Below are 13057 nucleotides of genomic sequence, written 5' to 3' on the forward strand. Positions count from 1 at the left end.
TGAATTGCCCTCATGCACTTGCACATTTTATTTTTGTTTTTGAGCTTGTAGATCTTTTGGCATACTTGCAATGTTGTGATATATCAATTGTTGAATGAAGTATTCCCTAATGTCTTTCCACTCATGGAAGGTAAAACTAACTTCCATTCATCGATTTTAACAAATCTATGCTTTCTCATCTCCTTCTCTGCTTCTTCTATTTTGTAAACTATGAATGCATGTGGCTATTAACTTGAACCCTTCGTCAGTGTGGTCCTATTTCTTCAACCATTCATCGATGGTAACCAAATCTGAACAAAACATTAGCAAACTCTCTTCAATTGGTTCAAATAGACATTTAAATTACAATGAACGTTCAAATACGAACGAAAAATTAATTTGTCAACAAAATAAACAAAATTCAATATTCAAGTTCCTTAGAAGGGACATACACATCAAATAGAATCAACTAAAAACACAAAAATCATCTAATTATCATTCCTGACATCTCAACTGATGCATGCTCACCTCTATGTTCCCCAATTTACACTAGCATAGTATCATCCATCTTGAAGTGTATTTACCAAATTCTCAATTTAATTCATGATTTCCAACCGATCTTAACTAGGTTAGTATAAATTCACCCATCAAATTCAAGTACGTCAGTCCCCTCAAATTCCAAAACCCTTTCACCACAAATTCATCAAAATACAATAGATACAACCAAAATAAGATTATAGGGTTGTGATCAATTGAGATTTTTTAGCCTAACATAGAATTGAGATGTCTTATTAGCCACTCATTTTTATTAAATGAGTCGTCCAGAATTTGTCACATGGAAAATATTTTTAGATTAATTAATTATGAAAGGGCAGAATGGTAATTTCATGTTTTAATTAGGGTTCTTCAGCTTGTGTTTGGCGATTTGGGCTAAATTTGTGAGATTTCTCTCGGATTTCAACGATTCCTTAGCATTCACACGATTTTGTCTCTGATTCAAATTGAAATCTCTCCTATTTCTTCTAGGTTTTAGGTTTTTGTGATGTATTTATGAAGGAATCTCATTTGCTTATTACTTTTATCGTCTTTCATCCGAAAATTGATAAATTTTCGAAAAACATACGACTAAATCGACGGAGTTTGGTTGAATCTGAAGTTTTTAGGTTGATTTTATCAACTTTGATTCTGTTTTTATGCTTTATTTGTTGATGCCCAGCCAAATTTGTTCCTAATCAGTTTTGTTTTGCTTTTTCATCTTTAGCTTCGAGTTCACTTCATAATCAAAGCATAAGGTGTTATCTAATGGATTCTTCATCTTATTCAGAGTCGACGTTGACGAATGTTGAAGGTATTTTGGTTTGACTTTCATTAACATGACTTTTTTGTACTTTGTTGGTGAATTATACTCTGTTGACGTAAATGCAGATTTGTTGACATTCTATGTAGAATTTATTGACATCATGTATAGTCTCTGTTGCTATGATGATCATATCTTGTTGACATAAATGCAAATCTGTTGATATTTGAATTGATATTCTGGTGACATAAATGCAAATCTGTTGATATTGAATATACTCTATGTTGATATTTGAATTGATGTTATGTTGACAAAAATGCAAATCTGTTGATATTGAATATACTCAATGTTGATATTTGAATTGATGTTCTATTGACATAAATGCAAATCTGTTGACATGATGTATGTTACTTGTTAAATATTCTATGTAGCTATACTCTTTGTTGACATACAAAATAGTCGTATCCAAAATGAACCCCCCAGCTGAAGAGCCCCTGTTGTGGTGTTTGTGGGTGGAGGAAGGGGTTATGGAAGGGTTGAGAGTCCATGGTAGGATGTGTGAGATGTTGGTGTTGGTGTGTTGGTGCTGCATATTTTGAGATGTAGTTTTGAGATTTTGATTCTAGATTTAGGAAATCATTTATGTTGTCAGTTAAGATATGCTAGTTGACACATTTGGATCTTAGTTTATATGCTTCTGTGTTGATGCTATGCTAGTTGATATGTTGTCAGTTAAGATATGCTAGTTGACATTATGCTAGTTGACATTATGCTAGTTGATATGCTGGTGCATATTTTGAGATGTAGTGTGTTGAGATTTTGATTTTGGATTTTGGAAACCCTCTATGTTGTCAGCTAAGATATGCTAGTTGATATTATCTTTTTCAGCTTGTTGACATATTTTCCCATTATGTTGTAGGATCTGTTATTCCAATTTGCAATGCTAAGTTGAGGCCTTATGAAGGTCAAAATTTTTCTTCACTTGAGCAGGGAATTTCCTTTTATAAAAAGTATGCTCAAGAGGCTTGTTTTGATTGTCGAAGATTTGGATATAGGTCTAGTGGTGGTGTTGTTGTTTTTCAGTATGTTGTTTGCAACAGACAAGGTTTTCCTACAGTTGATCTGTTGGATGTCGATATAAGTATATATGAGGAAGGGAATGTGTCAGATGATGATGAAGTAACGTCAAAGAAGAAAAGCAGAAGTGGAACAAAAAGGTGTCGATGTGGAGCGAGGATCAGTTTCAAGTTTTATTCTGATTGTGGTGTTAAATATTATCTTGTGCATCAATTCATTGAGGGACACAATCATGCTATGGTTGACAAAGATCATAAGCGATTTATGAAAGGAAATCACAGTATGAATGTTGTTCATCACAAGTTTGTTGAAGATTGCACCAAAGCTAACGTTGGTCCTACTTCAACTTTCAACTTATTTAAGGAGTTTTTTTGTGGTTATGATCTTGTTGGGTGTACGTTGAATGATGTTAGGAATTATTCTCGTGATATTAGAGAGAAACTGAAACAAGTGGATGTTCAAATGATCTTAAATCAGATGCAAGAGAAGAAGAGAATTTGTGAAGGCTTTTCTTGCAAATATCAATTATGACATGATGATAATAAGTTAGTGAGCTTATTTTGGTCTGATGCTGAGTCTCGAAAACATTACCATATGTTTGGAGATGTTGTAGCATTTGATACAACATATTTGACAAACAGGTAGTTTATAGTAGTTGACTTGATAGTTGACATGATAGTTGACAGATATAGTAGTTGACATGGTAGTTGACATAGGATACATTTGTACTTTTCATTGTAGATGACTTAGCAGTTGACATACGATACATTAGTAGTTGGCATTTTAGTTGACATAGTAGTTGACATAGGTATATCTGTAGTTGACATAGGTACATCTGTAGTTTACATTGGTTATTATTAAATATTTGTTAATGTTTTGTGTTGATCTATTTGTTCAACTGGTATCGTATGGTGTTTGGTCCATTTACCGGGAAAGATAATCACGGGTGTCCTATTGCATTTGGAGCTGGTTTCTTATCCGGTGAGAGTTGTGATGCATTCTCATGGCTCTTCACTGTGTTTGTTGAATGCATGGGTGTTGCTCCAAGGATCATAATCATAGACCAAGATTGAGGAATGAGGCGTGCAATTGAGAAGGTATTATCTGGTGCAAGACATCGTTTGTGCATGTGGCATATTATGAGTAAGTTGTTTGAGAAGATACCTAAATCTATATCGGATAGAGAAAAGTTTAGTAAGGAGTTTAAGGCTTGTGTTTTGTCAGAATTGTTAGATCCAAATGACTTTGACATATTATGGAATGATATTGTTGAAAAATATGGCGTGGAAGATCATAAATGGTTTAAGGACATGTTTGCTATTATACATTTTTGGATCCCACCCTACTTTAGAGATGTTCTTATGGGTACTTTGATGAGGGCAACATCTTTTTTAGAATCTAAAAACGGTTTTTTTAAGAGGTACTCGAAACCGTTGTTTAATTTTGCTGACTTCACTATTCAGTATAATAATGCCATTGATGCTCAAAAAAATCAAACGGAAAGGCTTGACTATTATGATTCTATAATCTCTCCAAAATATGTCACTGATTGAGCATTTGAGAAGCAATTGACATCTTTATACACGGATAAGATGTTTAGAGTAATACAAGAATTAATTTATGAGGCTGATAAGAGTTGTCGGATGATTAACATGTCCACTTTGGAGAACATCGAGGTCTTTAAAGTTTCTTATGCTAGAAAGAAGACCTTCACAGTTACACATGATATAGAGACTGAGTAATGTGAGTGTAAACTATTTGTAAGGAATGGTTATCTATGCAGCCACCTTTTCTTCGTCATCAGAAACAAAGATGCCAACAATATTCCAGAGAAATATGTTGGTAACCGGTGGCTGAAAAATGAATTAGTGAAGGCAATTCATGGTCTCACGAGTGATGAAAGTGCGTCTGACAAAGGTATGTGAACTATTTCCTGTATTTAAGCTTATTTGGCATATGTTGTATATGTTGTTGACATATCTTATATAGGTTGTTGACATGAGTTTTTTTATCTGAAAAATGTATCAAAAGACTCATGTTTTGTATATTTCAGTTTTGTTGACATAAACTATATAGACTATTGACATGTTACATATTTACTGTTCACATAACTTATATAGGCTATTGACATGTTATATGTTTGCAGGTTCTAACAAAGATGACAAACTACAGATTGGTAACAGGTGTCATGGACGTTACTTTGGTCTATATCAACGCGCTTTTAGGAATAAAAATTATCTGATTGCTTTGGATAATGTGCTTGCGGGTATTGGTCCTCAAATTTTTACTGATGACACTACTGGATCGTCGTCAGTTGGTAAAAATGATTCAATCAAGAACATATATGGTGTTGTTGTACCTGAAGAAATAACTGCACATGCTCCAGATGTGGTTAGTAAACGGGAGGTGCAAGTGACAAGAAAAGCAGGCTTTAGTCGAGCATAGAGAAAGCAATTGAAAAAGCAAATAAACCTCATAGGCGTTGTGGAAAGTGTCATAAAGTGACTGGTCATAATGCCAGAAGTTGTGGCAAAAAGAAGACATAATTGTTCTTTTTAATAATCAGAGTTGTTTTTTAGTTGTTGACATATACTCCAAGTTATTGGCCTTTTCTTATTAGTTGTTGATATTTGATTTTGCACTCTATTGACATGTATTGTATGATCATCATGCCAGAACTTGTGGTAAAGAGGAAAAAAAAGAAAAAAAAAATACTTGTTCTTTTTTAATTATAAGATTTGTTTTTTGAGTTGTTCACACTTTATATAATTGTTGACAAGTTGTTGACATTTGATATGTAGGCTATTGACATGTATTGGACTGTGGTCCTTGATTTGATTCATCAATACTATCATAGACAGATGAATTCTGTTGAGCTACAGCATGAGATTGTTGTGCCAAAAAAAGAGGGTGTAGCAGACTGAGAATATTGCTGATCTTGATGAGTGACTAGTCCGTTTTGATTTATTCCTACAGGAACCTTTACACCCCAAAAAAAAGGTATCCAGTGAGATATGAAGACCTTGGATAACTAGAGGGAGGATCAGAACTCACTGATCCTAATAAATTGATCTTCACTCTGAATGTGTAACCTTTTTGACCATGTCAAACCATAGAAGCCAAACTATATTCATATGTTTGTGCACGAGAACGAGACACATAAAAATAATTATCCTTAATCCATCAAAATATAGGGAAAAAAGGACACAAAGTCCTAAAATCTATCAAAAGATCGATCAGTTTTCCATTTGAAAGGCAGGTTCTACAATCATAAGTTCAACATGCACTTACGAAACATAATTTAAAATCATTTTGCAACCCATTCAATTGTTTGAGCACATGCGGCTTATTTTGAAAACTACACCAAAAATAAGAGTTATCTTAAGACTTAAAGGAAAGTTTTGGTGCATTACCGAAATTCCTGCAGAAGATAATCCTGATGTGGAACTAACTCCAGTACGAAACCTAAACTCGTAACCACTGGATGTTCTTTCATCTACAACATTATCACTGGTGGATTTTTTCTCAAATAGAATTGCTGCATTTTCAACATATGCTTGCATCAACTGAGGCTTGAAAAAGGAACCCGTGGTCGGAGAAGGCTCAGCCTGCAATGTAGCAGTAGTTCAAGTAAATGAATTTTTAAACAACATATGTATCAAATCTCCTTTACAACTCCACAGAAATGAAAACAAATTTGACATCTTAAATGTTCTCAATTTATAAATTCCAAAGTGCAAAATAAACAGCTATTTTCACTTCAAATGACAGTGTCAAATGCTTAATGCGACATGTAAGCTCAAACATTCTAATACACCATGAGTCTCCAGGGATCAAAACAGCAGAAAATCTTCAATTGCATAATTCAATTTGTTAAGAACACAGACTTGAAACCTACCACTCCTTCAAACAGCAGGAAGGTTAAAGCTGTGTATTGATTGAGCGGAAAGAGCGGTTAATAAGTAATTAGGGGAAAAGTTGAAATTTAATTCCACATAATGAAACAGTATCAAAGTGTCAAAATGGATCCCATAGAATATTCACACCAAGAGAGAAGATTGAGGAGAATAATTATTTGATTGCTAGGATTGATTCAATTGGATTCTATCCAAAAATAGATTGATTACATTTACAGCTTTACCATAGATAGGAATGATTCTATCCTATATAACGTAGAGGCTGTACATTATTCAAATTAAAAAGCAATACATTACATCTTCTACTCTCAAACATCCTATATCTTTCTTTCGTCAATATGAGTATCACCTCTCTCGATTATCATCGTTAAGATGGTATCAGAGCAGGAAATCAACAAAAAGCCTCAAATGGAGGTCAATCAAATATACACTCTCGAGCTATTGATCGAGTCTATCTCAAATCTAATTGATTTGTACAAAGCCAACACAAATCAAAACCAAAAATCCTACCACCCGAAGAAAACCAGCGGCGAATCTGCTAAACTTCGGGACAAAGAAGAAGATGATGAAAATTTCAAGCATCGTGAGGCCGTTACAGAGATGAGGGAGACTTTCATGAGAAAAGTAGCTACACTAAAGAGTGAACATGCGAATATGTGGGAAGAGTTTCTTCAGTTACATGAACAGAGGAGGCAACAAGCATGTCAACACATTCCTGAATCTGGTTTTGCTGGTTATAAGCAACCGACTTCTCCTTCCAATCGACATCTCGGAGTATTCAGTCAGCAGCCGGCGGCGCCGACGCTAGAGCTCTCAGAGGGTGAAGGAGCGTCGGCGGCTTTGCGGTGGAAAAGGAGGAAGAAGCAGATGAGGTGCGGGGCAAACGCACCGACGGACAGCGCCTATCCACCGTCCTCGGTGGAGCTGCCGAACTCCCGCCGCCTCTTCTGCCGGCCAGCAAGCCCGGCACCGTCCTCAGCCTCGGAAGCATGTCGGCCATACCTCCAGCCTCCAGCCTCGGAAGCATGTCGTCCTCAGCGTCCCTCCCGTGAAATGACGACGCCTTCTCCGACAAGGGTCTGGACGACGCCTTCTCTGACAAGGGCCTATCCATCGAAGAGCATCGACGGCGGCGGCAGCTTTGCGATGGGAAACAAGGAAGAAGTGAGGAAGATTAAAGGGGAGGCGGCTGGGGTTTCCGAGAATGGGGGAGATCTTCAATCAAATACCCAGACTCTTACAAAAGACAAATTCAACCCCTCTAATTTCCCTATACTACAAATCCCACCCCAGATTCATACCCAATCCCAAAATTCACCCACGAAAAATAAAAAATCCCAAAACCGACCCCATTCCTCCCAAATATACCACAAACCACCCCAGATCTGTCCTAAACCTCACAATGCCCCATGAATTTTACCCAAAACTCACAATGACCCCAAAACTGCCAAAACATTGCAGATTACTCCTCAAATTCAGCCATTTACTCAGTGTAAAAATTCTTTTGAACCCCTAGCATGTTCTTCAACCTCACAATCACATACCAAAGACACCCAATGGATATTTGATTGCGGGGCTACCGACACAATGTCATTTGATGCCTCAGATTTTTTATCCATTTCAAAATAAAAAAAAACCTATGTCCAAACTGCCAGTAGAGACCTAGCGCAAGTCCGGGGGGCGGGAACAATTAATATTTCTCCTACTTTACGCCTGTCTAACTGCCTTTATGTTCCGTCATTATCACATAAGCTCTTATCCATTAGCCATGTGACTAAGGAACTGAACTGCAAATTACTGATGCAACCGGAATTTTGTATGCTGCAGGATATCAAGGCGAGGACGATAGTTGGGCGTGGCACTGAACGATGCGGACTGTACTATGTGGATGAGATAGCCCAACAGAGTACTGCAATGCTGACTCACGGACTGACAGGCAGGCTTGGCTTTGGCATCGTCGGTTAGGACACCCATCTGTAGGATATCTTCGTCTACTTTATCCTAAATTAACTACTTCTATGCAGTCTTTTCATTGTGAAACTTGTTTGTTGGCCAAAAGCCATAGACACTCGTTTAAGTTGAATAATACTAGAATGAACAAACCTTTTGCGTTGATTCACTCTGATGTGTAGGGCCCTGCACCTGTTACTGGGGGTCAAGGATTTCGTTATTTTGTGTTGTTTGTGGATGATTATTCTCGTATGACGTGGGTTTATTTTTTGAAAAATAAGTCCGAAGTTTTTGAAAAATTCACAGATTTCTATACACTTATCCAAACCCAATACAATCAGAACATCCAAATCCTTAGGTCAGATAATGGGGGAGAGTTTGTGAATGGGAGAATGCAAGACTTTTTTCGAGAAAGGGGTTTAGTCCACCAAACTTCTTGTGCGTATACTCCAGAACAAAATGGGGTAGCAGAACGGAAAAATAGATACATCCTTGAAGTCACCAGAGCCCTGTTAATCGAGTCAAAAATACCTAAAACTTTCTGGCCAGAAGCCGTAGCCACCGCTGTCTATCTCATGAACCGCCTACCTACTGGAATCCTACAATTCAAAACTCCCCTAGATACTTTCTCCAAACATTTTGAATTACCATCTTCAATGTCACTTGAACCTAGAGTTTTCGGCTGCTCAGTCTTCGTCCATATTCCTAAACATGAGCGTACTAAGTTTTCTCCTTGTGCCCTCAAATGTGTTTTCTTAGGGTATGGAAAAAATCAAAAAGGTTATAGGTGCTATGATCCGGCTACAAGCCGTATGCACACGACAATGAATTGTGACTTTGTGGAAGGAGAATACTTCTATAGCCAATCTAGTAGTCAGGGGGAGATTCAACCGGAAAATAATCCTACTAGTGACCTACTAAATTGGCTCCCTACACCTATGCCTTACCAGGGGAGAAACCAGTCAGGGGGAGAAGACGATCCTAAGCCAAGCCATGTCATAGACGTTGGTCTAACAGAGGAAAGTAGTGGTACCGCCGGGCAGTCGAATCCCATTGAACAGGACGAGGAGTTAGGTGCCATTGCTCAACCGCCAACCCCTTCTTTGAATCCAGAGGTAAACAATTCTGATCCGGATAATATATGGTTAGAAAGTACTAATGATGACAGGGACGGTGGAGATGACACACAAACCAGTAGTGGAGACCAAGATACAGTGCAACCATATGAATTACCACCCAGAAGTACACGAGGGGTACCACCACGGAGATACTCTCCAGACTAGAAAGGGAGAAAGGCCAGATATGCAGTGGCGAACATAGCTCAAGGACAACTTTCTGAAATGGCCCGTGCGTTTGAAGCTGCCCTATATGAAGAAGAGGAGATACCACAGTCATTTGAGGAGGCCTCAAGACACAAACATTGGGGAGAGGCCATGAAGAAAGAAATAGATGCACTAATAAAGAATGAGACATGGGAGAAGTGTACACTGCCGACAGGGAAGAAGCCAGTGGGATGCCGATGGATATTCACTATAAAAAGGAGAGCCGATGGTTCAATCGAGAGGTATAAGGAAAGACTTGTGGCGAAGGGATACACGCAAGTGTATGGAGTAGACTATGAAGAAACCTTCTCTCTAGTCGCGAAGCTCAACTCCGTCCGAGCACTATTGGCTGTAGCAGCATGCAGAGACTGGCCCCTACACCAGTTCGACGTCACCAACGCCTTTCTCCATGGAGAACTGGAGAAAAATAAGGAAGTCTATATGGAAGTGCCACCGGGATGTTCAGCAGATTTCGGAAAAGGCCAAGTATGTCGTCTAAGGAAAACCTTGTATGGGCTAAAGCAGTCTCCAAGAGTTTGGTTCGGAAGGTTTTGTCAGGCAATGATCAAACAGGGTTTCAAACAGAGTCAGTCAGATCACACACTTTTCACGAAGAGAAGAGGAGACAAAATCACTTGTCTAATCATCTACGTGGACGACATGATCATCACAGGAGATGACAGTGAAGAAATTCAAAACCTGCGAGAGAACCTATTCAAGGAATTCGAGATGAAGGATCTAGGAGCATTGAAGTACTTCCTTGGAATAGAAGTGTTGAGATCCAGACACGGAATATTTCTAAGGCAAAAGAAGTATGTCATGGATTTGTTGGCAGAAACAGGCCTATTAGAATGCAAGCCAGCCGAAACTTCCATGACCCCGAACCACGATCTAAAAGTGGAAAGCTTATCCCACACTCGGCCAGACATTACGTATGCAGTGGGCATCGTGAGTCAGTTTATGCATCGACCACAAGCTGACCACATGGAAGCAGCCTTGAGAATTGTCCGGTATCTAAAAGGAACAGTGGGTTATGGAGTATTCCTAGCTAAGAGAGAGACACTTGAAATCGACGGATACACTGATGCAGATTGGGAAAGTAATCCCGTCGATAGAAAGTCCACAGGAGGCTACTTCACGTTCGTTGGAGGCAACCTTGTCACGTGGAGAAGCAAGAAACAAAAGGTGGTGGCCCTCTCTAGTGCCGAAGCCGAGTTTAGAGGAATCAAGAGTGGACTCATGGAGATCATGTGGTTGAGGAGGTTGTTAACCGAAATTGGCTACCCACCTACACGGACGAGTCAACTATTTTGCGACAACAAGGCAGCAATCAGTATTTCAGAAAATCCAGTGCAACACGACAGAACTAAACATGTAGAAGTCGACCGACACTTCATCAAAGAAAACCTTGAGGCAGGCACCATTGAGTTCCCATTTGTGTGTTCGGAAGACCAATTAGCAGACATCTTAACTAAAGCAGTTCATCCGAAAGCCTTCAAGGAGATTTTGGACAAGTTGAGAATCGGGGATACCGTTTCTCAACTTGAGGGGGAGTGTCAAAATGGATCCCATAGAATATTCACACCAAGAGAGAAGATTGAGGAGAATAATTAATTGATTGCTAGGATTGATTCAATTGGATTCTATCCGAAAATAGATTGATTACATTTACAGCTTTACCATATATAGGAATGATTCTATCATATATAATGTAGAGGCTGTACATTATTCAAATTAAAAAGCAATACACTACATCTTCTACTCTCAAACATCCTATATCTTTCTTTCGTCAATATGAGTATCACCTCTCTCGATTACCATCGTTAAGACAAAGTCGGTAGCGCATCCGAATTTGAATTTGCTGTGGTGCATTGATGAATTGAGTGAAGGTGAAAGGCGACCTTAATGTTGGAGAGAAGAACGGGAGAGTCGAGGAACGAGGTCGGACTGAGACCAGGAGGAATAGTAATGCAAGTAGACCTAGAAATCGGGAGCTTCGCCGGAGACATGAGGCGGTACCTAGCTCCGTTGGTGGATCCGCCGGCATCTGTCACGTGCGGGTAGGAATTGTGAGAGCGGTCTTCTTCCTCTTCCATACAAGGAAACACTACTCCTACAAATTAATGAGAGAACTCAGGAGAGAGTATTTCTATGTTATTCATTCCTCACTGCTGCGCTTTCTCCTGTTGCAATTTTGTCTCTTCAAAACCAACTGCATTGCCCCTATGGGCAAGGCAAGGGCACAATGGTAATTTCTAATAAATCGTATCATCATGCCCGCTTATGTTCGAATTTATAGATTCGGATTTGCGTGTGTGAGCCGGCCAAATGGTTAGAGGCTTTGACCTCAGATTCGAGTCCTCGACCTTCATATTTAAGAGTAAAGGTCAATTTTGGTCTGTGACCAAGATATGAATTTGGTCCAAAACTTTCATTTTTTTAAAAACAAATCCATAACTTGAAAATGTCGACGAAATAGTCTTTTTTTACGATTCCGTCAAAAAACTAACGGCCAACGCTAATTGCACAGTGGCATGACCGTTAATTTTTTTATGGTAACGTCAAAAAAGGATCACTCCGACAAGGATTTCACTTGTTATGGACATGTTTTTCAAAAAGTGAATGTCTGGACCAAATTCATATTTTGATCACATTTAACACCAAAATTGACATTTACTCCATATTTAAATTGATTTAACCACCCAAAAATAAAAATAAATAAAATAAAATAAAATAAAATAGAATAGTTTTTACATTAACTTTTCATAACTTTTTTACTCACATTTTACATACTCTGCTATGCTGTAGGGCCAAATTATGTGAGCTTTTACTTCTTGTCCTCTTGCCTCTGATAGATTCAGGCGCCAACGCCTATTTTATTTTATATTGGCATTTATTTTTATGAATTGGTTGATTTTGACCAGGGATGGATCCAGAAATGTAAATGGAAGGAGGCAAAATTATATGTATAGGAAATTTGAGAATGTAAAAAGGGGAAAATATAAAGAAATTTTAAAATTTTTGCAAAATTATTATATAAAATATTATATATCAATATATTTGAGGAGGGGCATTTGCCCCACCTAGTAATACATTACATCCGTCCCTGATTTTGACATGTGATGAAATAAAAAAAAGTATTGGTACATTCATTAATTTCAAGAAATGAAACTGCAAATTTGGGTACATAACCAAAAAAAGTATGGAAGCCGAACAGAATCTAAAAAGAGAATCAAGAAATTGGTTGGTTGCGGAATGGAAAAGAGAGATATTAGTGGGATTGGATATGATAGAAGAAGGGGAAAAGGCAATCATACAACATTTTACAGTTGGTGGTCTGAGTTAAGAATCTCAGCGTAACCTGTACCAATAGCATTAACTCTTACCCACCCCACATTATTCAACTTCTCAACATAGTATATCACGTTTTTTCTTCAATCAAGCCTCTTCTTTCTTCAATATAGATTAAATACAATAATCACCAGGCCAGCCCACCTATGTATATGAAAAGTGTA

At 38.1% G+C, this 13057-nt stretch overlaps 1 protein-coding gene across 5 annotated transcripts; it reads right to left on the minus strand.

Moving 5' to 3' along the window:
- Nucleotides 1-216: 216 nt before the first annotated feature.
- LOC121750732 lies at nt 217-7087 on the minus strand. Of its 5 annotated transcripts, none has more exons than XM_042145330.1 (4): nt 6950-7067; nt 6781-6859; nt 5767-5961; nt 217-290 (listed from the first exon to the last, which is right to left on the minus strand). In XM_042145330.1, the coding sequence occupies exons 1-4, from the start codon at nt 7036-7038 to the stop codon at nt 264-266; spliced, it is 390 nt and encodes a 129-aa protein (XP_042001264.1). In that variant the 5' UTR covers nt 7039-7067; the 3' UTR covers nt 217-263. The 5 variants fall into 5 exon arrangements, 4 of the variants coding, with proteins under 4 accessions (XP_042001264.1, XP_042001263.1, XP_042001262.1 ...); XM_042145329.1 differs by lacking the exon at nt 217-290 and adding an exon at nt 4600-4724; XM_042145328.1 differs by lacking the exon at nt 217-290 and adding an exon at nt 5150-5333.
- Nucleotides 7088-13057: the final 5970 nt, after the last annotated feature.

Source organism: Salvia splendens, chromosome 10, assembly GCF_004379255.2.
Source record: "Salvia splendens isolate huo1 chromosome 10, SspV2, whole genome shotgun sequence".
NCBI lineage: Eukaryota > Viridiplantae > Streptophyta > Magnoliopsida > Lamiales > Lamiaceae > Salvia > Salvia splendens.